A 27687-nucleotide genomic window follows, 5' to 3' on the forward strand; every position below is an offset into this window, starting at 1 on the left:
GAGATGGAGAGCTGAACGCTGGCGTGTGACATGGTTGAGACGCTTGGTGACGGAGGTGGTGGTGGTGGTGTTGGTGGTACATCCCCTGTTTGCTGGGCGGCAGGTGCCAACGTTCCTCCAGAGGCGGAGGAAGAGGCCGAGGCGGCAGCAGCAGAATAGGCCGAGGCGGCAGCAGCAGAAGAGGTAGCAGGGGGAGCCTGAGTGACTTCCTTGGTTTTAAGGTGTTTACTCCACTGCAGTTCATGCTTTGCATGCAGGTGCCTGGTCATGCAGGTTGTGCTCAGGTTCAGAACGTTAATGCCTCGCTTCAGGCTCTGATGGCACAGCGTGCAAACCACTCGGGTCTTGTCGTCAGCACATTGTTTGAAGAAGTGCCATGCCAGGGAACTCCTTGAAGCTGCCTTTGGGGTGCTCGGTCCCAGATGGCGGCGGTCAGTAGCAGGCGGAGTCTCTTGGCGGCGGGTGTTCTGCTTTTGCCCACTGCTCCCTCTTTTGCTACGCTGTTGGCTCGGTCTCACCACTGCCTCTTCCTCCGAACTGTGAAAGTCAGTGGCACGACCTTCATTCCATGTGGGGTCTAGGACCTCATCGTCCCCTGCATCGTCTTCCACCCAGTCTTGATCCCTGACCTCCTGTTCAGTCTGCACACTGCAGAAAGACGCAGCAGTTGGCACCTGTGTTTCGTCATCATCAGAGACATGCTGAGGTGGTATTCCCATGTCCTCATCATCAGGAAACATAAGTGGTTGTGCGTCAGTGCATTCTATGTCTTTCACCGCTGGGGAAGGGCTAGGTGGATGCCCTTGGGAAACCCTGCCAGCGGAGTCTTCAAACAGCATAAGAGACTGCTGCATAACTTGAGGCTGAGACAGTTTCCCTGGTATGCATGGGGGTGATGTGACAGACTGATGGGGTTGGTTTTCAGGCGCCATCTGTGCGCTTTCTGCAGAAGACTGGGTGGGAGATAATGTGAACGTGCTGGATCCACTGTCGGCCACCCAATTGACTAATGCCTGTACCTGCTCAGGCCTTACCATCCTTAGAACGGCATTGGGCCCCACCATATATCGCTGTAAATTCTGGCGGCTACTGGGACCTGAGGTAGTTGGTACACTAGGACGTGTGGATGTGGCAGAACGGCCACGTCCTCTCCCAGCACCAGAGGGTCCACTAACACCACCACGACCATGTCCACGTCCGCGTCCCTTACTAGATGTTTTTCTCATTGTTATGGTTCACCACAACAACAAATATATTATTTGGCCCAATGTATTGTATTCAAATTCAGCGGGATATAAATTTGAGGCCTAGTATTTAGGCGCTGGGTGACCGGTATGGATTTAGTGACAGAATTAGACTTGGAAATGCACAGAAGCGTGTGTGTGAAGTTATTCTGAATGACCCAATGTGCACCTTGAATATTATATACCCTTTTTGGGATAGATTTCAAATAGCTCTGATATAGCAGGAACCACTAAATTATGAAATTGCTAAATTGGGAATTGTACTTCAACCCAGAACAAAAAATGTGCTTTGACGGGCACTAAATATCTTGCCCAGCAACAACAGTACAGCGGTAACGAGAGATTTAGAGGGATATAAATTTGAGGCCTAGTATTTAGGCGCTGGGTCACCGGTATGGATTTAGTGACAGAATTAGACTTGGAAATGCACAGAAGCGTGTGTGTGAAGTTATTCTGAATGACCCTATGTGCACCTTCAATATTATATACCCTTTTAGGGATAGATTTCAAATAGCTCTGATATAGCAGAAACCACTAAATTATGAACTTGCTAAATTGGGAATTGTACTTCAACCCAGAACAAAAAATGTGCTTTGACGGACACTAAATATCTTGCCCAGCAACAACAGTACAGCGGTGGGTAACGAGAGATTTAGAGGGATTTAAATTTGAGGCCTAGTATTTAGGCGCTGGGTCACCGGTATGGATTTAGTGACAGAATTAGACTTGGAAATGCACAGAAGCGTGTGTGTGAAGTTATTCTGAATGACCCTATGTGCACCTTCAATATTATATACCCTTTTAGGGATAGATTTCAAATAGCTCTGATATAGCAGAAACCACTAAATTATGAAATTGCTAAATTGGGAATTGTACTTCAACCCAGAACAAAAAATGTGCTTTGACGGACACTAAATATCTTGCCCAGCAACAACAGTACAGCGGTGGGTAACGAGAGATTTAGAGGGATTTAAATTTGAGGCCTAGTATTTAGGCGCTGGGTCACCGGTATGGATTTAGTGACAGAATTAGACTTGGAAATGCACAGAAGCGTGTGTGTGAAGTTATTCTGAATGACCCTATGTGCACCTTCAATATTATATACCCTTTTAGGGATAGATTTCAAATAGCTCTGATATAGCAGAAACCACTAAATTATGAAATTGCTAAATTGGGAATTGTACTTCAACCCAGAACAAAAAATGTGCTTTGACGGACACTAAATATCTTGCCCAGCAACAACAGTACAGCGGTGGGTAACGAGAGATTTAGAGGGATTTAAATTTGAGGCCTAGTATTTAGGCGCTGGGTCACCGGTATGGATTTAGTGACAGAATTAGACTTGGAAATGCACAGAAGCGTGTGTGTGAAGTTATTCTGAATGACCCAATGTGCACCTTCAATATTATATACCCTTTTAGGGATAGATTTCAAATAGCTCTGATATAGCAGAAACCACTAAATTATGAAATTGCTAAATTGGGAATTGTACTTCAACCCAGAACAAAAAATGTGCTTTGACGGACACTAAATATCTTGCCCAGCAACAACAGTACAGCGGTGGGTAACGAGAGATTTAGAGGGATTTAAATTTGAGGCCTAGTATTTAGGCGCTGGGTCACCGGTATGGATTTAGTGACAGAATTAGACTTGGAAATGCACAGAAGCGTGTGTGTGAAGTTATTCTGAATGACCCAATGTGCACCTTCAATATTATATACCCTTTTAGGGATAGATTTCAAATAGCTCTGATATAGCAGAAACCACTAAATTATGAAATTGCTAAATTGGGAATTGTACTTCAACCCAGAACAAAAAATGTGCTTTGACGGACACTAAATATCTTGCCCAGCAACAACAGTACAGCGGTAACGAGAGATTTAGAGGGATTTAAATTTGAGGCCTAGTATTTAGGCGCTGGGTGACAGGTATGGGTTTAGTGACAGAATTAGACTTGGAAATACACAGTAGCGGGTGTGTGTGAAGTTATTCTGAATGACCCTATGTGCACCTTCAATATTATATACCCTTTTAGGGATAGATTTCAAATAGCTCTGATATAGCAGAAACCACTAAATTATGAAATTGCTAAATTGGGAATTGTACTTCAACCCAGAACAAAAAATGTGCTTTGACGGACACTAAATATCTTGCCCAGCAACAACAGTACAGCGGTGGGTAACGAGAGATTTAGAGGGATTTAAATTTGAGGCCTAGTATTTAGGCGCTGGGTCACCGGTATGGATTTAGTGACAGAATTAGACTTGGAAATGCACAGAAGCGTGTGTGTGAAGTTATTCTGAATGACCCAATGTGCACCTTCAATATTATATACCCTTTTAGGGATAGATTTCAAATAGCTCTGATATAGCAGAAACCACTAAATTATGAAATTGCTAAATTGGGAATTGTACTTCAACCCAGAACAAAAAATGTGCTTTGACGGACACTAAATATCTTGCCCAGCAACAACAGTACAGCGGTAACGAGAGATTTAGAGGGATTTAAATTTGAGGCCTAGTATTTAGGCGCTGGGTGACAGGTATGGGTTTAGTGACAGAATTAGACTTGGAAATACACAGTAGCGGGTGTGTGTGAAGTTATTCTGAATGACCCTATGTGCACCTTCAATATTATATACCCTTTTAGGGATAGATTTCAAATAGCTCTGATATAGCAGAAACCACTAAATTATGAAATTGCTAAATTGGGAATTGTACTTCAACCCAGAACAAAAAATGTGCTTTGACGGACACTAAATATCTTGCCCAGCAACAACAGTACAGCGGTGGGTAACGAGAGATTTAGAGGGATTTAAATTTGAGGCCTAGTATTTAGGCGCTGGGTCACCGGTATGGATTTAGTGACAGAATTAGACTTGGAAATGCACAGAAGCGTGTGTGTGAAGTTATTCTGAATGACCCAATGTGCACCTTCAATATTATATACCCTTTTAGGGATAGATTTCAAATAGCTCTGATATAGCAGAAACCACTAAATTATGAAATTGCTAAATTGGGAATTGTACTTCAACCCAGAACAAAAAATGTGCTTTGACGGACACTAAATATCTTGCCCAGCAACAACAGTACAGCGGTGGGTAACGAGAGATTTAGAGGGATTTAAATTTGAGGCCTAGTATTTAGGCGCTGGGTCACCGGTATGGATTTAGTGACAGAATTAGACTTGGAAATGCACAGAAGCGTGTGTGTGAAGTTATTCTGAATGACCCAATGTGCACCTTCAATATTATATACCCTTTTAGGGATAGATTTCAAATAGCTCTGATATAGCAGAAACCACTAAATTATGAAATTGCTAAATTGGGAATTGTACTTCAACCCAGAACAAAAAATGTGCTTTGACGGACACTAAATATCTTGCCCAGCAACAACAGTACAGCGGTAACGAGAGATTTAGAGGGATTTAAATTTGAGGCCTAGTATTTAGGCGCTGGGTGACAGGTATGGGTTTAGTGACAGAATTAGACTTGGAAATACACAGTAGCGGGTGTGTGTGAAGTTATTCTGAATGACCCAATGTGCACCTTCAATATTATATACCCTTTTAGGGATAGATTCCAAATAGCTCTGATATAGCAGGAACCACTAAATTATGAAATTGCTAAATTGGGAATTGTACTTCAACCCAGAACAAAAAATGTGCTTTGACGGACACTAAATATCTTGCCCAGCAACAACAGTACAGCGGTAACGAGAGATTTAGAGGGATTTAAATTTGAGGCCTAGTATTTAGGCGCTGGGTGACAGGTATGGGTTTAGTGACAGAATTAGACTTGGAAATACACAGTAGCGGGTGTGTGTGAAGTTATTCTGAATGACCCAATGTGCACCTTCAATATTATATACCCTTTTTGGGATAGATTTCAAATAGCTCTGATATAGCAGGAACCACTAAATTATGAAATTGCTAAATTGGGAATTGTATTTCAACCCAGAACAAGAAATGTGCTTGAACGGACACTAAATAACTCGCCCAGCTACAGCACTAGGGACAGATTTAGCTGGATATAAATTTGAGGCCTAGTATTTAGGCGCTGGGTGACCGGTATGGATTTAGTGACAGAATTAGACTGGGATATGGCCAAAAAATAAACAGACTATTGCTGGTTAAATGCACTTGGTGTGACAGCTTCACCCTGATGTAGGCTTTAGCCAAAAAACAACCACACCATTGAGGGTTAAATGCACTTGGTGACAGGCGCAGCTTGCCCCTGATTTTGTATATGGCCAAAAAATGAACAGACTATTGCTGGTTAAATGCACTTGGTGTGACAGCTTCACCCTGATGTAGGCTTTAGCCAAAAAACAACCACACCATTGAGGGTTAAATGCACTTGGTGACAGGCGCAGCTTGCCCCTGATTTTGTATATGGCCAAAAAATGAACAGACTATTGCTGGTTAAATGCACTTGGTGTCACAGCTTCACCCTGATGTAGGCTTTAGCCAAAAAACAACCACACCATTGAGGGTTAAATGCACTTGGTGACAGGCGCAGCTTGCCCCTGATTTTGTATATGGCCAAAAAATGAACAGACTATTGCTGGTTAAATGCACTTGGTGTGACAGCTTCACCCTGATGTAGGCTTTAGCCAAAAAACAACCACACCATTGAGGGTTAAATGCACTTGGTCGCAGCTTGTGCTGGCGCACCACAAGACACAAAATGGCCGCCGATCACCCCAGAAAAATGAGACTGACAAACGGTCTGTGCAGCCTAAAAACAGTGAGCAATTGAGGATCAGCAGCTCAATGATCCACAGCTGCAGATCGATCAGTTAATCAAGTCCTTTGGAGGAGTTAATCTGCCTAATCTCGCCCTACTGTCGCAGCCGCAACCTCTCCCTACGCTAATCAGAGCAGAGTGACGGGCGGCGCTATGTGACTCCAGCTTAAATAGAGGCTGGGTCACATGGTGCTCTGGCCAATCACAGCCATGCCAATAGTAGGCATGGCTGTGAATGGCCTCTTGGGGCAAGTAGTATGACGCTTGTTGATTGGCTGCTTTGCAGCCTTTCAAAAAGCGCCAAGAAAGCGTCACAAAAGCGCCAAGAAAGCGACGAACACCGAACCCGAACCCGGACTTTTACGAAAATGTCCGGGTTCGGGTCCGTGTCACGGACACCCCAAAATTCGGTACGAACCCGAACTATACAGTTCGAGTTCGCTCATCCCTAGTCATGACTCATTGGGCCACAAGCAAGAAGCAGGGAGGAATCATGTTTTTACTCGACAATTGAAACATTTGCGATAAAAATTCCTATTACGAAAATTCGCATTACAAAAATTCGCATTTTTGCATATTATGCGATTATTACCTTGCCGATTTTTTAAGTTAAAAAATTGTAGAATATAACGAATATTAGAATTTGCGAATATTCGACAAATATTCTACCAAATATTTGCAAAATATCGCAAATTCGAATATGATCCCTGACGCTCATCACTACAAGGCACCAGTTCAGTCTCCCTCTGCCTAGCGGAGAGGATGGCTTACATGACCATGCTCTACCATTACTCAGAGATGGACAACAGCAATGTGATTCTCACTATCATCCATTGTTACCAAGCCTAACATATTTGATCTGCTGCTTTTGTAGTTTTGTAGAAAATTTGAAAATGAGTGCAACAATCAAAATAGGAAAAAATTGCAATGTGAGAATATTTTTATGACGAGTGATGACTTTTATCAAGTGGTTAGAAATGTCTTTTAAAGTTACATTCAGGCCATCCATTGTTCGGAACCACAGACCTATTCATTTCTATGAGAAGAAGATTCTCATAGAACATCCTGTCCCCTAATAATCCAGCAAGCTAGAAAAAGTGATGTTTATAAGTAAAATACTAGGAGACAAGCACAGTGGAGATGCATCTATGATAAATGTCTTTTCTAAACCAGCTTACCGCATGTATAAATCCTCTCCTATTTTCATTAGTGTTCAAAATTTTGAGGATGGAAAAAAAAAAAGATTTATAGAGGTTCCTCATTCACTGATATGTGTTACCTTAGGGAATGTAATGCACCTTTTGTCAGTTGTAACAACTTTCAGCAACTTTCTAAACAAAGGTCAGGCTTTGTAAATATCTGCAGATTTTGATACATTTAGATTTTTATATATTTATTCGTTATATTTTGCAGTTTCGGTTGGAGAGATGTTGGGCATAAATGGCGCCATGGAGCTGCTTTTTAATATCATCACCCCATACACCAGAAGGAACACACACACAATCAAGTAGGTACCTTATTTTGTTTGGTCGGTTTGTCTGGAAAGGGGTTGTTCCAATACATAAACCTATTCCCTATCCACAGGATACAGCATAAGGATCTGATCGGTGGCGGTCCCACTGCTAGGGCACCCACTGATCAGGAGAATGGATGTTGGATAGGGGATAGGTTCATATTTTGGGATATATTAGAAAGGGGTGATACATTTATGGGGCTTGGGACAACCCTTTTAAAGTTTATTATAAAAAATAGTGTTGAGCGAATCAAAGTCAAACAAATTGACTTTGATCCGAATTTCAGGAAAATTTTGATTCGCCACAAATCTGAATTTCCTCGCGATTGGTGGTAATGAATCTATTTTTCCTGAAATGGCAATAAAAATAAAAAAATACATACCTTATCCAATTGCACGTGAAGAGGGCGTCGTGGCCATCTGTATTGCAGAAACCGTGCAAAATATTGCACGGGTGACTTATGGCATCACCACTCCGGCACGCTGGGCGCATGCAGTGACATCCTCAGTGATGACATTACCAAGCCCCGCCAGCGTGATGATGTAATCATGTCACCGCGCAACATTTCGCACTGTGTCTTCACTCAAGATGGCCGCCACTGCCTCTATGTGCGCAAATGAATGTGGCATCTGAGGGGTTCAATGACGGGGGCGGCATCATTGCCATTCCCCATCATTGAGCCTGCTACATACAAGGGAATGCGCTTTCTTAGTGAAATTTGGTGAAGCAGCTGAATCGAATTTTTCATAACTTCACTCAACTCTAACAAAAACATTGAACAATGTGGAGTTTGGGTGGGATGATATTATATTTTTGAAGCCCTGTACCACTTTTTTCCCAACACAACAAAATGTACATGAAAATGTATGTGGGGTTTTAGACATCCGCATTGTCCCAACCATTTATCAATGTCCAGGGTTGTTTTTAGCCCTTTGCGGACGTCATCAATAGAGTGCGCCCCCTGTTGATGAATGTGGTGCAGGCTGCAATGGGTAAAGATGCTGGTGCACTGCTGCCTCGGTATCATTGACTGTGTTGTCCTCTATTGTCTGATGTCCTCCGGGATATGACTTTTGGAAACATGTCTGCAAAGTCCCTTTGCTTACATTGAATGCATTTATAATCTTATGATCCTGTATATAGAGGATACATTTCTATTATAGGACAAAGTCTTTAACAACTGCAAGCAGAGATCTTGAAAATTGTGAAGAACTGATACAGAAAATGCATTGTAAATATTATACCAGACAATTATATGGATTGTTGCTATGGTATGTTGGGGAGGTGAACACTTCATTGATGTTACTATTGATTGCCTGTTGTGGTCATGTGCCATGGCTGCAGGTCCAGGACCAGGGAACTGCTATAGTGGGAGTGCCTTGGGGGGAGATTTCAAAGCGCCACCATATTTGGTTATTTTAGGCCTCGTTCACATTTCAGTGAATCTTGGAAGAGTGTCGTCCACGTTCACGGGCAGCACGCATACCTATTGGCTTTTACTGGGGTTGTTTACACATGACCGTGATGCGGACCAAACATGACCACTGAAGTCTATAGGTCCGTGAAAAACCACTTACACACCAGGTTGGCTTCACGGACCACTGGTAGGAGATGCTCTGGAAATTAAATTCTAACCTAGCAGTATCTGTGGAATACAGATGACCCATGAAGGTCAAAAAAACGACACACGGACAAGGATCCATCATGGATGAAACATGGATCAAACTTCCAGACGTGAAACGGACACAGAAATGTGAACGACTCCTTATTCCATATTCAGTTTGTTCATGAAAATTCCTATAATTTGTGAGCCACGTAGGTAAATTAACCTCAAAGAAAAAAAATGGTGACTATTGGAAATAAAATATAATTTACTTAGCTGTAAATTATGAGATTTTAATCCTGTGTAATCTGTTTACTGGAAACCTCGTGGACTGTAAGGACGGAGCAGTCTTGGGATAGACATGTTTTCACATACAGTATATAAATCTCTGGAGAATTATTATTATTATTAACCCAGCGCAGTAATGTCCTATGAATCTTCCCCGTGGCACCCAGCTTTTCACCCCTGTGTTGATTTAGTGATAGCCTTGTCTCTGTAATGATGAGTACTGCCACTTTCTCCATCCCTCTTATTGGCAACCATACTGACAGAGGCGTGCAGTGTTGACTTGTGTACTGACAAATGGCCCGATAAGGAGGAAGTGAGCTGATAAAATAAGCACACTTATGAATGTGCCAAAAGGCATCTCTTCTGAGAATCCCTCTACGTGGAGGGGATTGAAGCTGCTATCTTTTCTGGGTATTTTCTACATACATGCATAAATAGAAAGACCAGAAGGGTCTTAAATTGAAATAACACGGTGACCAACTGCAAAAAGCATGTATATTTCGTACGGTGAGCTGTTTTCCAGCAGATGTTTTTAGTTTTGTTTAGTTTTATATAGCAGGCCATTTATAGATAACCCGAGCATGCTGCATTTTCCTGCTGCGGCTGACAGTATACGAGACAAATGAGAAGACCGCAAAGAGAGAAAAGTTAAATACATTTTTGGTTGGCTGCACAAACTTTCTATTAATATAAAGCATTGTCCAGGGCCTGATAAGCGTTCCAGTGTTTCTCAGTCACCGCTTGGCATTGCAATGTGTGGAATGATAGACATGTCAATATGCTGTAAACAAGTCTGGAGATGGACCACGTGCTCAGGACCGGGGGCTAAATGAGAAAAATAAGAAAACAAAGCATGATGAGAAATATCCAGTCTACTGTAGAGATGAGCAAATCGATTTGTATGAATTAATACGTCTCATCCAAAAGAGTGCGAGGGGCTTTCCCTACTGCTGCCAAAGAAGCAAATCCCCCCCAAAAGTGGCTGCTTGATTGTCAGGGCTGGACCTCTTGCACCTGCACAAGCACAGAGGTTCTGCATCCGGGGCAGTGACTGTTCCTGCGCTGATACCCAGAAGTGCTCTGCTACCTGGAAACAGCATATGCAGGTTTGCTGCACCAGTAGAGGAAGCAGAGCCTTTGAACTCGCGCCACTACTTTGAGGCATAAGATTATTGAGGCCGGGACGGATGTCGGGCCAAGTCAGTCAAGCGGCAGAGGGGCTCTTCAGTAGAGGGGACAGCCCCTCTCCAGTGAAAAATTATTTGTGATGCGATGTTCCCTATAATTTTTTAAGGAAAATATAATTTTGCACTTGCTAAAGATTTGGGGAATTCAATATCTTCTTATAAAAAGTGCCTTAGGCTAGGGCTACGCAGTGAGATTTGTTGCACAACAAAAGGGCTACAACTATATTGCGACATTCATGTCGCACCAATGTCGCACAACATTTATTGTAATGATAGTCTATCTTGTATCACTGCGACATGCTGTGGCTGCAACGCGACAGTTCAACGCGACACAAAAATCCAACTTGGATCGCAGTGCGACGCGATTGACTATGATTACAATAAATATCCTGTGGACAGGACTTTCTTTTCTTTCTTTCTTTTCATCCTGGATAATGGAAACCAGTCGGTTTCCGTTAAGTTTGCCCATAGACCTCTATTATGACGGATCAAAATGGAATGCCTCTAAAGGTTTCCATTTTGAATTCCGCCTTACAATTACATTTGCTGTTATAACCATGTTATAACGGAAAGCAATAACGGAATTGTGAACGCTGATGAGACCTCCCCCTAAAGCGTTCCTTTCTCCTCCTTTTTAAAAACCAAAAGCTGTGTTAACATGTTGGCTGCAGTGGTTTTTTGCTGCAGTATTGCTGTGGTTTTTGCAACAAAAAAAAAATTACCCAAACCACACTATGACCATGATGTGGCTACAATGTGTGAGCATAGCCTCATGCAAAAGTTTCAGCACAATATCCCTAATTTACCAAGACTGCTGTGTGCTACACGCCTGGTCTTGATATGTCTCGCACAGCCAGCGCAGGCCTCATCATAAATGAAATGCATTCTCTGGCGCTCTGTGCACCTGACTGTAATCTACTCCAGCTCAAAGTCATAATTTATGCCACTTTCTGGTGTAAATGGTGTAAACGTTTGAGGGTGGCAGAATGTCAGTTGCAAATAAATTGTAGCAATGCTATTTAAAAAGTCTCAGAGAACTAAGGGGAAGATAACTGTACCCCAATGTATGTGAATGGGGTTTTATGGAAAATTATGTTTGATTTGAGAACATGCTGCAATTTTTGTGACATTTTTCAGGCAATTTCCTTATAAAATATCAGCTGTGTGTGGACTTGGCCTCGGTACTCAGGCACATAGCACAGATACTGTAGAGGAGCACATGGAGCTGTATGGCGCTCTGTGTGTCACTATACAATTCTCTCTCTGCTGTTAAAGAAAAAAAAAAGTCTGAATCCCCTTATGAAATTAGAAACATATGTAGTGACCAGGAAAGGGTTAATGTACTTTTATTGTTATATGGGAGAGTGGGTTAATTTCCCAGCCCTAGATTCAGTTACTAGGTGTAGGCTGGCTCCACCATTCTGATCTGGGTTAAGTATAGAGTCTGGGAGAGGTAACTGATGAGTTAGGACCTGCTCTCTGTGTGAAATTACAAAGACAAGTAACAGACAGGGTCATGCCAGTCTCTGCAAACCAAGAGCAACCAACAAGCAACTATAAGACAAGAGAGAGAGAGAGAGAGAGAGAGAGTTGGAAAAAAAGTTTATGCATCCTGTAAATACAGGTGTGTGCCATGTTACCCCAAACCAGCCTCATTATTGCCATGCGTCACCAACCTGCAATGACACATCATTGCTCCTTCACAGTCCCTCACGAGAACCCTGCTTTGCACCTCAAAACCAAGTGACACCAAGGCCAGGCAGAAGGCCCCAGAGAAGGCTATGGCTCTTAGGAAAAAAAGGGTGCAGCCCTCCCTTCACTGCATCTGTGAGTACTATCTCCATTGTTGCCACCACTCCCATTCTCTCCTCTCTTGGGCTCACTGCTCATATGAAATCATAGTAACAACCCCATGCACGTCTATGGGATAGCCTTAAAATTTTTTGAAGCATATGCAAGAATAGTAAAGACTCCATGCACTTCTACGGCTGCCCTAAACTATGTATGCAAAACACTTGGGCACATTTACCAAAATGTTATGGCCGTTTTCTGGTGTATATGCAGCAAGACCCTGAGGAGCCAGTGCAGATGGCAGGAGAGATAGTAGCCTTGATGAGGTGTTGTGTCACAGTGTACTCCCTCAGGCTATTGCTCCCGGGGAATCGGTTGAGTAGAAAGGTAGTTTGAAGAATCAGGCCAGAAGTAAAAGTATATTTCTCTTTACTGGTGGCAAATCTAGCAGTATTAAGTACAAAGTTCAGTTCCTGGCACCAGATGGTATGGTGGCTGGTGGAAGGCACTTGTGGATATGTGTCCATTGTGACATTCAGGCTTGATGTTTGTCTGGCCTGGTTGTTAGCTAGGTGATGGATATCTGAGCTGTAGTTCCTCACCTGCAACAGTGTCTGTAAAGCTGTAATTTTGCTGATTACATTGCTGTCTTGACACACTGACACTTTCTGAAAGCAGTGTTCTGGATTTTGATGATCTCTCTGGAGTGATGGTCTTATCTGAGAATTAGATATGGTCCCTAGGAGTAGGAGCTCTGCATGTGCTTCTTATATCCATGCTGTCTGGACTCAAACTCCCTATTCTGGCAGGAAGCAGGACCAGCCGACTGCCACCAAGAAAGAAGAAATAGGGTGGCTAGATGCCAACTAGAGATAAGCGAATAAAAAAAAAAAATGATTCTGCCGGTTCGCCGAATTGTCTGAAAAAATTTGGTTCAATCGAATTTATTCACGGCGAATCGGGTAAAAAAACGTCTATTTCCTGGCTGCAGAGAGCCTTTATACGGGTGTAGAACACTGTGCCTTGCAGTAACACGCATAGGGAGTTTGCTGTGGCAGTGAAATAATACTGTGAGTCAGTATGACATGCAGATGACAGGCGTCGCTCTTAGAATCACTGCACACTTCACTTATTTGGGCAGTCACAGGGCCAAAACTGACCAAATAACTCAAGTATGTTAGCGAAGAAGCGCACTCCTTTTACACCGTCGGCAGCTGATTCCACATAGATGTCTACAGAACCTGTTCTATTAAACCGCTTATACAAGTAGACCCCCCTGACAGAGTGGAGTGGGTGTCAGCAGTACGTTTTTGTTGACGTCACTGAATAATTTGCTCTTCCTCTGATCCGTCAGAACAATAACCCCCAAAAAACGGATCCTGTCTGTTGAGCATTTGCCTTCATTCGGTCAGCATTTGGTCAGTAATCCATCAGTATTGCTAATCCCCCCCCAAAAAACAGGATTGGATCCAAACCATTCAAGAACCACTGGGTTGTTGGTCAAGACACAACGCTAGCTGACACTGGAAGCTCAGGCCTCTGGAAGTGACCCCTGCTACCATGCCCCCTTACTCTGCTGTGACCTGTGCCTGTGCCAGAAACATTTAGGCCTCTGCCACTCCCCTGTGCAGGGCCTGGCACTTCTCTGTCTGATATACTGTTAGATCAGATAAATAAATAAAAAGGAAATTAAAACACCCCAAAAAAGTCTGTAATTTTTTCACTTCACCACACAATGACTAATAAGCCCTTTTTTCCCCCCACTAATAGACGCCAAAAAGGGCTTTAGAACATATAACTGCACCGCTGAACGGCAAATATATTTTTATTTTGCCACTAAGGTCCCTTTCACATCCACCTATGGATGTATTTATTGTACGAAATCGAAATAAAGATATATTTAAAAAAAAAAAAAAAAAAAGGTCCCTTTCACACAAGCGAGTTTTCCACGCGGGTGCAATGCGTGATGTGAATGCATTGCATCCGCACTGAATCCTGACCCATTTATTTCAATGGGTCTGTGTACATGAGCGTTATCAGTTCTGTGTTGCGTGAAAATCGCAGCATGTTCTATATTCTGTGTTTTTCACGCAGCCCTGGCCCCATAGAAGTGAATGGGGCCTCAGTGAAAAACACATTGCAGCCACAAGCAAGTGATGATGCAATGTGTTTTTCACAGATGGTTGCTAAGAGATGTTGTTTGTAAACCTTCAGCTTTTTATCCCGCTCGTGAAAAACGCATTGCACCCACACAGAAAAAACTGTACTGAACGCAATCGCAGACAAAACTGTCTGAATTTGCTTGCAAAATGGTGCACGTTTCACTGAACCCTGCACCCTGAACGCATCCCGACCTAAACTGTCACGCTCGTGTGAAAGAGGCCTAATACATGACAAAAAGGGCTTTAGAACATATAACTGCACTGCTGAACAGCAAATAGGCACTTATTTTTTTCCACTTATACACACCACAAAAGCCTTTATTTAGAACATATAACTGCACCGCTGGATGGCAAATATATTTTTCTTTTTCCACTTATACACGCCACAAAAGGCTTTACAACATATAACTGCACTGCTGGACGGCAAATATATTTTTCTTTTGCCACTAATACACAATAAAAAGGGCTATAATTTTAGCACTTTACCACACAACGGTTAATAGGGCCTTTTTTCCCATTAATGCAAGCCAAAAATGCTTTAGAACATACAGTATAACTGCACAGCACAAGGGCAGATAAGACGTAGAAATATTTACTTGTAATAAACCCTGTTAATGGCTGTAACACCCCGATAACAAGAATGGCTTGCTGTAATTACAGAGCTGTGTAATGGCAATTTGGGTGCCCAGTCAGTGCAGCAAGGTGTAATAGGATTGTTCCTATTACCCAGGCTGTACCCTCCTTGACTGAACCCTGTTCAACATAAATGCTGTGGAATTGTTCCTCCCTATCCTTTCCCTACACCTTGAATAATCTTTCCCTGCACTTGTAAATCGTTTTTTTTAGCACAATAAAGTTTTTTATAGCATTGTCCCTAGAGCCTGCTGACGTCTCTCCCTGCACTAAGTACACTGGAGAATGACAGAATCAAAGATGGCTGAGGCTATTTATAGGGCTGTGACATCACAGGGCTGGCTGGTTGCTGATTGGCTGCATGCATGGCATTATGAGTGATCCCGCCTTCCCAGAGTTCCTTGCTCCATGTCCTCACACGTGCAGCAGCCATTTTAGGAAAAAATGTGATTCGTTACCACAAAGCGTGAGGAAATTCGGATTTGGTGTGAATCGATTTTTTTCCCCCTGAAATTCGGATCAAATTTCCCTTTGTCAGCTTCGATTTACTCATCTCTACTGCCAACCATTGGAAACCATACTTTCTCTAGATGGAAAATACGGCCTAACTATAATGTAACATAATATTACATAATAAAACATTGCGGATACCACCAGGTCTAGGGTACTGGACATAAAAGTAGTGACATTTGTGATTTTTATAGTTATTCTTCCCCACTCTTAGAGCTTAGCAGAAGATAGCCGACACATTTACAATAATTTAAGCCAGAAAACTGGAATAAATTATAACTGAAAATGTCACCAGTTCATAGCATATACATATAGACAGCACAAGATTTCTTCGTCTTTACTTTGGCTCAAAAAGAGTAAATAAAGATATATATTTTTTTGCTTTCAACACAACCATCCCCTTTCCATGATTTAGGCTGGGTTCACACATAGGCGTTCAGTGATGTTTTTCTGAACTTTTGCAGTAGTGGTGTTTTTTATGCTCTCTAGACCTGCACCAGATTTATCACAGTGGTTCAGACTGGATGATAAATGTGGTGTATGAGTAGACACTTTTACCAACCACTGGTTGGCTTACTCTGGAAAGAGTTTTATTTTTGGCGTAAATTGGCACACCCTTTTACAGCTAAGCTATGCCTCCTTCCCGCTAAGCCCGCCCTCCTTTAGAGCAAGTCGGAATAAAGTGTAAAAACCCTAGTTGTGCCCATTTATGCCAATTTGCGTTACTTTTTGGACAGATTCTAGGCGCAGTCACATTAGAAAATCCACTTCTGACTTTGGCAGAAAATCCTGCAGGCAGATCTGCCTCAAAACTTCATCCCAAAAACTCTGGGGAACATTTATTAGAACCGGCGTTTTAGACACTGGTCTTAATAACCCCTATACCAGGCGGTGGATCTGGCAGAGTTTCAAAGAGGCGCAGGCTTCTAAATAACTTCGGTGGATCCTCCACCAGTTCTAAATGTAAGACAGCTTCCTTGCTGTCTTACACTTAGACCATTTTCTCTACGCCTAAAAAAGGCATAAAAAATGATGAATGAGACTGGCCAGCCGGGCCGCACCTGGCTTGAGCGGAAAGAAGTTGCAGATTGCAGCGCAAAGGACCTTTGTGCCACAATCTGCACCAGAAATACGCCTAATTTAGGTGTATTTCTGTTTGATTAAATGACCCCCTTTGTGTTGCTGTACCCTAAGGTTGCCCTAAACCAAAACTGGAAAAATGAATAAAAAAAAGATAAGTTTTATCTGTCCTTTATACTTTCTCTACCTTTATGAGCCTCTTCTGTTTTTATCTTCCAAAACCGTAACAGGAAACCTGACCGTGTAGCCGTACGGTTACTGTCCAACTAATAACTATAGTCCAAGTTTAAGCAGCAGTATAGACCTACAACATCCAGCTTGCAGAAAATTTAGCATGGTATATAGATATGTCTGGGAGTAAAGCCAGGTACTCATGTCAGAATCACACATGTAGACCTGCTCTCTGAGAGATGGAAGTTTAATTAAATTAAGTGCCTTGTGTGGAGGAGCAGAGCTCTCCTCATTCCAGCGGTCATTTCATAAATATGGCTCAAGTGCTGTCCACCCTGGCACCAGGCCTGGCTGTGTCATCCTCAGGAAATGCCTTCATAACTATAGGAGCCAGAAAGCGCCTCTACGTACAGACGCCTCTGTCATGTAAGCAGTTAACACCGGGCCTTGTCTCTTTCTGTCCTGAGGTCTGTGTTATGCGGAAACCATGGTAACACGACCTCTAGAAGGACGACGCAGGGTGGTATAAATAAATGAGATCAGTCCTAGCTCTTTTTATTATACCATGCCCATACCATGGTGCTTATCACTCATCTGCTTTAATTCAGTTTTCTCAAGACATTTTATTTTATCTAGCTCAATGTTTATTGGATTAGCTATAAAATTGATATGTTTCCAAATCTGTTCTTGACATCTTAGAGATTTGAAGAACCAGAAAGACGCACTAATATTAGGCCTGTGTGCTGTATGTGTTTTAGGGCACTTTAACACATTGTTTTTCTGGTGTTTTAATGCACTTTTATGTTTCTTGTTGTGTTTTTTTTTATATGATTTTTTTTTAACCGCCTCCGGAGGATCGCGGTCCGGAGGCGGCTGTCTGAGGCAGAGTCACGCATATATGCGTCATCTCGCGAGACGCGAGATGACGCTCACAGCTGTACCGTGCATGCGCATCGCGGGCCGGCAAAAGTTAGAGGGGAGCTACATCATCAGCCTGCCAGTCAATGATCATCGCTGGCAGGCTGATGATTAAAAAACAAATCACAAGCCATTTAACACCTTATATTTATAAATATAAGGTGTTAAATGGCTTCCCTGCTCCTCTGCTGATTCTTTTGGTCGGTTGGTCTCAGCAGAGGCGCAGACATCACAGTGAGTACACCAAACACCACACTTAGCCCCCAGATCACTCCCCATCACCCCAATTAACCCCTTGATCGCCCCTGTCAATCACCTAGTGAAAGGGAAAAAAGTGTTTTTTTTTTCCACTGGTATTGACTGATAGGTTTTAGGATAGTTTAGGCCCCTTGGTTAGGTAGTTAGCGATCGTTTAGCGCCCAGCCCACCGCACCACAGTCACTTATTCGCTGATTAGCTTATCGCTAATCAGCATTTGTACTTTTATAGTATCTGTAAGTGATCAGAACTGATCACAGTCAGATCTATAATAGTATTAGTGTCACCTTAGTTCACCCTCCACCCAAAACGCAGTGTTTCTCAGAGAATACCCCCTAAATTTAGTAGTCCAAATGTCAAACAAGGGGTATTCTTCTGAAGAGGCCTAAAGGCTTCTGACCCAGTCGGATGAGGAATGGGAACCCTCATCTGACGAATCCAGCGGGTCAGAATATGAACCTGTAGAAAGCAGTGGCAGTCTGACCCAAAGTTCGGACGAGGAGGTTGAGGTCCCTGATAACAACAGGCGTACCCGGCCCCGTGTTGCTACACCACAGGTTGCGCAGGATCCGCTTCAAGGGCAGCAGAGTGGGGCTGGCGCTGTTGGATTATGTGGTGAGGCATACACCAGCAGCACAGCCCACCCTGGACCTAGTACCAGCACTGCCGTACAACATGGTGAAGTGGCGAGCACCAGAAGGGCAGTTGAAGCTGGTACGGTGGCACGTGCAATAGTTACCCCATCGCAGCCACCGCACAGACAGGCCCGTAGACCCCCTTGAGTCCCTGAGGTGCTGGCAAACCCTGATTAGCAGTCCCCAACTTCAGCCGCACCATTAGTTCCCCCTTTCACTGCCCAGTCTGGAGTTCGGGTTGAGACAGCTCAGATCGGTTCAACACTGGGATTTTTTCGAGCTGTTCTTGACTGCGGAGCTCTTGGACATAGTCGTGGCAGAAACAAATCGGTATGCCACTCAATTTATAGCCGCCAACCCGGGAAGCTATTATGCCCAGCCTTTCCGGTGGAAACCCGTCCAAGTTTCCGAACTAAAAAATTTTCTGGGCCTTCGCCTCAACATGGGTCTAACCAAAAAGCATGAATTGCGGTCATATTGGTCCACGAACCCAAATCATCACATGCCCATGTTCTCTGCTGCCATGTCCAGGGCACGATTTGAGGTCATCCTGCGTTTCCTGCAATTTAGCGACAACACCACCTCCCGTCCCATAGGCCACCCAGCTTTTGACCAGCTCCACAAAATTCGGCCCCTCATAGACCACTTCAACAACAAATTTGCAGATTTGTATACCCCTGAGCAAAACATCTGCCTAGACGAGTCCCTTATACATTTTACCGGGCGTCTTGGCTTCAAACAATATATCCCAAGCAAGCACGCCCGGTATGGGGTCAAATTGTATAAGCTCTGCGAAAGGGCCACAGGCTATACCCACAAATTTCGGATCTATGAGGGTAAAGATCAGACCCTGGAGCCGGTCGGTTGCCCTGACTACCTGGGGAGCAGTGGGAAGACAGTCTGGGACTTGGTGTCACCTTTATTTGGCAAGGGGTACCATCTTTATGTGGACAATTTCTACACAAGTGTGCCCTCTTCAGACATTTGTTCCTAGAACAGATTGGCTGCTGTGGCACCGCGTGACCTAGTCGCGGGGGCTTCCCCCCAGGGGTTCGTTGCCACCCGTCTTGCAAGGGGGGGGAGAGGGCTGCCTTGTGTAAAGAAGAACTGCTCGTGGTGAAATGGATAGACAAGCGTGACGTTTACATGATCCTCTCCATTCACGCAGACACGACAATACAAATAGAACGAGCAACCAGTGTCATTGAAAAGCCCCTCTGTGTCCACCACTATAATTCGCTCATGGGAGGGGTGGACTTCAATGACCAGATGTTGGCTCCTTATTTAGTTTCCCGACGCACCAATTGCTGGTATAAGAAGGTGTCTGTATATTTAAGTCAATTGGCTGTATATAATAGTTTTGTTCTCTACAGTAAGGCTGGGAGAACAGGATCCTTCCTCAAATTTCAGGAAGAGATCATCGAGAACCTCCTGTATCCAGGAGGTTCCGTGGCCCCATCCACCAGTGTAGTGAGCCGTCTACACGAGCGACATTTCCCCAATGTCGTTGCTGCTACCTCAACCCAACCGTCACCCCGAAAAAGATGTTGTGTCTGTAGCAGGAGTGGAATAAGGCGTGACACCCACTATTTCTGTCCTGACTGCCCTGACCACCCTGCCCTATGCTTAGGGGAGTGTTTCCGGAAGTACCACACACAGGTACACTTAGCATAGGGATTGCATCTCACAGGACAGGCACACAGGGCTATTAGGGCCCATTCACACAGAGCTGCTGCAAACCTCTCCTTTCACCTGGGACAAAGTGCATAATGTACTTCGCCACTTCTTTGGGCGATTTGCGCTTTGCACATTGTCCCATGGGGAAGGAAAGGTTTGTCCTATAGAGGTAAAAAAAAACAAAAAAAAACAGTAAGCAAAAAAGTTAACGTTCTGTTCAAAAAGTTAAATAAAGTTTATATGTTCCGTTCAAATGTCATTATAAATTATTATTTTTTTTACCTTCCAGGTGGACCAACCGGTCGATTAGCTGCAGCACTGATTACACAAAAGTCGGTGTATGCGGCACTGCAAGACGAAATTTCTCCTCTGCAGTAAAAAAGATACGTTTGCCGAGACTTTGTATATATAAAAAATAAAATAAAAATACCGGCAATGATTTATTCATCCACATCGATTGATGTGAATGGAGAAATCGGGTTTGCCAGGGCATATGAGCTAAGTGGGTATGGATGTTGGGCGGAGCTCCTATGCCCTGGCAGACGCCTTTCCCCGCCTTTCCACATTGATTGGTGCGAATGAAGAAATCTGTGCCGTTCATTTTTTCTTTCAGCCCAAATGCTGGCCATACATGTAATGATTGCGGAGACCCTCAAATGCCAGGGCAGTACAAACACCCCACAAATGACCCCATTTTGGAAAGAAGACACCCCAAGGTATTCGCTGAGGGGCATTTTGAGTCCATGAAAGATTAAAATTTTTGTCCCAAGTTAGCGGAAAAGGGAGACTTTGTGAGAAAAAACTAAAATAAAATCTATTTCCGCTAACTTGTGCCAAAAAATAATAATTCTATGAACTCCCCATGCCCCTCATTAAATACCTTGGGGTGTCTTATTTCCAAAATGGGGTCACATGTGAGGTATTTATACTGCCCTGGCATTTTAGGGACCCTAAAGTGTGAGAAGAAGTCTGGGATCCAAATGTCTAAAAATGTCCTCCTAAAAGGAATGTGGGCCCCTTTGCGCATCTAGGCTGCAAAAAAGTGTCACACATGTGGTATCTTTGTACTCAGGAGAAGTAGGGCAATGTGTTTTGGGGTGTCATTTTACATATACCCATGCTGGGTGAGATAAATATCTCGGTCAAATGCAAACTTTGTATAAGAAAATGGGAAAAGTTGTCTTTTGCCGAGATATTTCTCTTACCCAGCTTGGGTATATGTAAAATGACACCCCAAAACACATTGCCCAACTTCTCCTGAGTACGGCGATACCACACGTGTGACACTTTTTTGCAGCCTAGGTGGGCAAAGGGGCCCACATTCCATATAGCACCTTTAGGATTTCACAGGGGATTTTTTACACATTTTGATTTCAAACTTCTTCTCACACATTAGGGCCCCTAAAATGCCAGGGCAGTATAACTACCCCATAAGAGACCCCATTTTGGAAAGAAGACACCCCAAGGCAGTATAACTACCCCACAAGTGACCCCATTTTGGAAAGAAGACACCCCAAGGTATTCCGTGAGGGGCATGGCGAGTTCCTAGAATTTTTTATTTTTTGTCACAAGTTAGCGGAAAATGATGATTTTTTTTCTTACAAAGTCTCATGCTCAGACAGTAGAAAAACCTCACAAATAACCCCATTTCGGAAAGTAGACACCCTAAGGTATTCGCTCATGAGCATAGTGAGTTCATAGAACTTTTTATTTTTTGTCACAAGTTAGCGGAAAATTATGATTTTATTATTTTGGGGTCACTTGTGGGGTAGTTATACTGCCCTGGCATTTTAGGGGCCCTAATGTGTGAGAAGAAGTTTGAAATCAAAATGTGTAAAAAATCCCCTGTGAAATCCTAAAGGTGCTATATGGAATGTGGGCCCCTTTGCCCACCTAGGCTGCAAAAAAGTGTCACACGTGTGGTATCGCCGTACTCAGGAGAAGTTGGGCAATGTGTTTTGGGGTGTCATTTTACATATACCCAAGCTGGGTAAGAGAAATATCTCGGCAAAAGACAACTTTTCCCATTTTCTTATACAAAGTTTGCATTTGACCGAGATATTTATCTCACCCAGCATGGGTATATGTAAAATGACACCCCAAAACACATTCCCCAACTTCTCCTGAGTATGGCGATACCACATGTGTGACACTTTTTTGAAGCATAGGTGGGCAAAGGGGCCCACATTCCAAAGAGCACCTTTATGATTTCACAGGGCATTTTTTACACATTGTGATTTCAAAATACTTCTCACACATTAGGGCCCCTAAAATGCCAGGGCAGTATAACTACCCCATAAGAGACCCCATTTTGGAAAGAAGACACCCCAAGGTATTTCGTGATGGACATAGTGAGTTCATGGAAGTTTTAATTTTTTGTCACAAGTTAGTGGAATATGAGACTTTGTAAGGAAAAAAAAATAATAAAATCATAATTTTCCGCTAACTTGTGACAAAAAATAAAAAGTTCTATGAACTCACTATGCTCATGAGCGAATACCTTAGGGTGTCTACTTTCCGAAATGGGGTTATTTGTGGGGGTTTTCTACTGTCTGGGCATTGTAGAACCTCAGGAAACATGACAGGTACTCAGAAAGTCAGAGCTGCTTCAAAAAGCAGAAATTCACATTTTTGTACCATAGTTTGTAAACGCTATAACCTTTGCCCAAACCATTTTTTTTAATCCAAACATTTTTTTTTATCAAAGACAGTTAGAACAATAAATTTATCGAAAAATTTATATATAAATGTCATTTTTGTGAAAAATTTTACAACTGAAAGTGAAAAATGTCATTTTTTTGCAAAAATTTCATTAAATTTCGATTAATAACAAAAAAAGTAAAAATGAAATACCACCAAATGAAAGCTCTATTAGTGAGAAGAAAAGGATGTAAAATTCATTTGGGTGGTAAGTTGCATGACCGAGCATTAAACGGTGAAAGTCAAGTGTGAAAGTCATTAAGGCTACTTTCACACTTGCGTTCAGAGCGGATCCGTCTCAGACGGATCCGCTCATATAATGCAGACGGTGGCTCCGTTCAGAACGGATCCGTCTGCATTATATTGTTAAAAAATTTCTAAGTGTGAAAGTAGCCTGAACGGATCCGTCCAGACTTTACATTGAAAGTCAACGGGGGACGGATCAGTTTGAAAATTGAGCCATAGTGTGTCATATTCAAACGGATCCGTCCCCATTGACTGACATTGTAAATCTGGACGGATCCGTTTGCCTCCGTACGGCCAGGCGGACACCTGAACGATGCAAGCGGGGCCGCTTGTGAGCCCCTTCAAACGGAGCTCACAAGTGGACACCCGAACACTAGTGTGAAAGTAGCCTAAGGGTGTTTAAGCTAGGGGGGCTGAGGTGGTTAATTAGCACTTTTTCCTGTGGTTTATTTTTTCCAGTGAAAACTCCAGCTCCAGATGTTAGCTGAAGGCCTCTGGGAAACATGAAAAACAGGTTACAAGCGTTTTTTGCTCCTGGTGTTTTCATTCATTAGGTGGTATTTTTTCCCCTCTTTTATTATTTATTATTAAAGCACGATTTATTCCATGGCGCCGCACATATAAAAAGGGGCGTTCATACATAAAACAAGTACGAGAAGCATGAACAAGACGAGTTACAAACTGGTACAGAAAGAGAAAGGACCCTGCCCGTGAGGGCTTACAATCTAAATGTCTTTCTTGCTTTTTTGCTGGAGCTTTTGGTGTTCTTCCAGGTGTTTTCACATCACCTTCTCTATAGACGAAATACACCATGAAGAAAACGCTAGCGGAAAGAGCAGGGCCGGATAAGGTATTTTGGTGCCCTAGGCAGTTAAGGCAGTTAATTGCACCTTCCCCCCTACACATATAGGCCTTGATTTATTATTGCCCTGATGCCTGTTTTTGGCACAGAAAAGTCACACATCCACTGGATTTGTCACTTTCCAATGCATTTTTTTTTTTGCCGTCCTTGCCAAGTCTACAGAACGGGGGCATGGTGACCCCTTAGTCACATGTGGACCCAGCCTAAAGTAGCTACCTGAGATATTGAAGTACCACTGCACTGTCTTGCGTATGATGCAGCTAAAATATATTTTATTGTAAATTCGCCATTAAATTAAATGTAATAACAGAATGGCATAAGCTCACATGGGACTTTCAGTTCTGACATTTCGGTCCTGAACTCGGACTTATAGACGACTTATAAAACAAAGCAAAAAACTTTACTCACCTGTTAATGGTCTCTCTGTTCCAGTGCTGTTGGTTCTGCCCAAAATCTTCTGGTCCCAATCGAACCAGAAATGATAATTTGACATCCATTGTTCACATGACCACTAAGTCAATCATTGGCCTCAATGGTCACATGCCATTCAAGCACATTACCATAGAGGCCAGTTATTGGCTGAGCTAAATGACAGATGTGGCCATCACTTCCAATCCAACAGGGATCTGATCCACAATGCTGGAATGGGGGATCTTTCTCAGGCGAGTGAAGCCTTTTTCTTTGTTTATAGGCCTATCTACTCCCCTGAAGGTTTTCAAAACTCTCAGATAACTCCATAAAAGCGGTTGTCCGGGACTCACTGGCCTCAGTGGTGACGTGTCCCCCATTTGGCACACGCCGCTCAGGAACACATCACCATTAAGGGCAAAGTTTTAAAATGATATAACTCCTACAACATCAGGGATCATCAACCATTTGCATTCCAGTAGTAAAACTACAACTCCCAGTATGCATACTTTCTTGGCTGTTGTACTTCCCATAGAAATGAAAGGAGGATTCTGGGAGTTGTCGTTTCAGAACAGCTGGAGTCCGGATGTTGCTGATCCCTATACTGCACTAATACAGTATCTGCACCAAGCCTACATTTGCCTATGTCAGAAGAAAATGGTAAAAAACAAAAAATACAAAATATCTGAATACGATTTAAACACATGTTCACTTTGACGCACACAGCAATACACTTTTACATACTGTAAGAAGGTACAAGGAATCATAGTGGATGATAGGTATGTGTCACCAAGGTTCCTGGCCTCGGTGGAGTTAGAGCCGGTTTTTATGCTGTTTGACACCTTAATACTTAGTATGGCTGTATAGATGATCCTGGACGGCTCTTACTGGGAGTAGTCAAAGTGCTGGGTGGGTGACTACTCCACATGTTCCAGGCTGGGTTTTGCTAGGCCTAAAAAACAGCCAGCACTGCCAGGTGAGGAGGATTACCTCAGTCTGACAGTGGAGCTCAGGAGGTGTGTGTGCTGGGATCTGAGGCTTGTGCCATGCTAGAGGGCTGAGACCCGTCTGTAAGGGAAATGGGCCCCTAAAAGCCTGCTATGTACTGCTGGAGGCAGAACTGCCAACAAGGTGATTTTTGCTATATGGACCTTCCATTGTGTGTGAACTAACACCAAGACTTCAAAGTGACGTTTTGTTTTTGCTTTATGTGTGAATAAACACGGAAGTTTGATTTAAGAACTAGTAATTTGCCACTGTACTGAGTCCTCTCACCCTGTCTACCGGAGCGAATCCCCACAATACATACAGTAGCACTCATAGCAGCAAATCTTACAGAGGTGCAATTTAATACAGACATATACACACACAGAGGCACGCTTTTACATACACACAGGGGCAACTCACCACCATGCAGCAGCAGCAGCAGCAGCAGTACAAGTCCATAGCTGGCACTCTGCTGTTTTGGAGCAGAGGGGGAAGGAAGTGAGGCATTTGGGGCAGGGGAGCAGAGGGGGCAGTGAGGCACTTGGGGCAGGAGAGCATAGGGGGCAGTGAGGCACTTGGGGCATGGGAGCAGAGGGGGCAGTGAGGCACATAGGGCAGGGGAGTAGAAGGGGCGGTGAGGCACTTGGGGCAGGGAAGCAGAGGGGGAAGTGAGGCACTTGGGGCAGGAGAGCAGAGGGGGCAGTGAGGCACATAGGGCAGGGGAGCAGAAGGGGCGGTGAGGCACTTGGGGCAGGGAAGCAGAGGGGACTGTGAGGCACTTGGGGCAGGAGAGCAGAGGGGGAAGTGAGGCACTTGGGGCAGGGGAGCAGAGGGGGCAGTGAGGCACATAGGGCAGTGGAGCAGAAGGGGCAGTGAGGCACTTGGGGCAGGGAAGCAGAGGGGGAAGTGAGGCACTTGGGGCAGGGGAGCAGAGGGGACGGTGAGGCACTTGGAGCAGGGGAGCAGAGGGGCAGTGAGGCACTTGGGACAGGGGAGCAGAGGGGGCAGTGAGGCACTTGGGGCAGGAGAGGAGAGGGGGTAGTGAGGCACTTGGGGCAGGAGAGCAGAGGGGGCTGTGAGTCACTTGGGGCAGGGGAGCAGAGGGGGCAGCGAGGCATTGAGGCATTTGGGGCAGGGGAGCAGAGGGGACAGTGAGGCACTTGGGGCAGGGGAGCAGAGGGGCAGTGAGGCACTTGAGACAGGGGAGCAGAGGGGGCAGTGAGGCACTTGGGGCAGGGGAGCAGAGGGGACAGTGAGGCACTTGGGACAGGGGAGCAGAGGGGGCAGTGAGGCACTTAGGGCAGGGGAGCAGATAGTAACTTTTTACACCAGTTTCTGGTGTATAGTGTTTTAGTAAATCACCCCCACTATCTTTATTCTGTTGGCAACAACTCTGTCAATACTCATTTTATATACTTTATTATGTTCTATTACTTTTGCACAATAATAAAAGCATAAAGAATTTGTGTTACCATATTCTTAAAGTCCATGTGAAGTTGCCTCCAGGGGAAATGCTGGGAGAAGGATAGGAGTGGTAACGGTGGGGCAGAAAGGAGTAGTAATGGTTCACATGGCTGTACTCACTCTGGCGCTCCCCGGGTCGTGCAGTGACCGGAAGGTGCACCCTTTCTTCCCTCTGGGCACACCCTGGGCCTTTTGGGAAACCCCGCCTAGTGGTAGGGCTGGTAAAAGGTTAATGGAGTCAATGGCTGGGCCTCTTTTGTTGCAATACATTAAATCTCTCTTTACTGGCTATATAATTGGAGTGACAGTTCATATGGCAGCCATAGGCACAGTCCTATCTGGGGCTCCATGGTTATTTTGCATATTCATTTGAATGGGGCAACAAACACATGGATTTCTGCCAATTTGCTCATGTGAAGGCACCCTTACCTCTGTGTCTAATGAAAATTTTAGAAAATAAGGAACTTCTAATGCTGCTTCTTAAACGAGTCGCTCAAAGTGTTGTTTTTATTACGGAACATATTTATATAGGAGAATGTGCTGAATGTCTGTGATATCACTAAGTGCCTCTTCTAGGTCTCATACATCGCCTGTGCTCTGGC

At 43.8% G+C, this 27687-nt stretch overlaps 1 protein-coding gene across 1 annotated transcript in view; it reads left to right on the plus strand.

Annotated features, from left to right (window-relative positions):
* Positions 1-27687, plus strand: part of AGBL1 (AGBL carboxypeptidase 1) — a 1106789-nt gene that overhangs the window by 92344 nt on the left and 986758 nt on the right. The window contains exon 5 of the mRNA XM_044279459.1: positions 7405-7498. Coding sequence (XP_044135394.1) covers positions 7405-7498 — 94 coding nt within the window. The remainder of the gene's footprint in view (positions 1-7404; positions 7499-27687) is intronic.

This window comes from Bufo gargarizans, chromosome 2, assembly GCF_014858855.1.
Source record: "Bufo gargarizans isolate SCDJY-AF-19 chromosome 2, ASM1485885v1, whole genome shotgun sequence".
Taxonomy (NCBI): domain Eukaryota; kingdom Metazoa; phylum Chordata; class Amphibia; order Anura; family Bufonidae; genus Bufo; species Bufo gargarizans.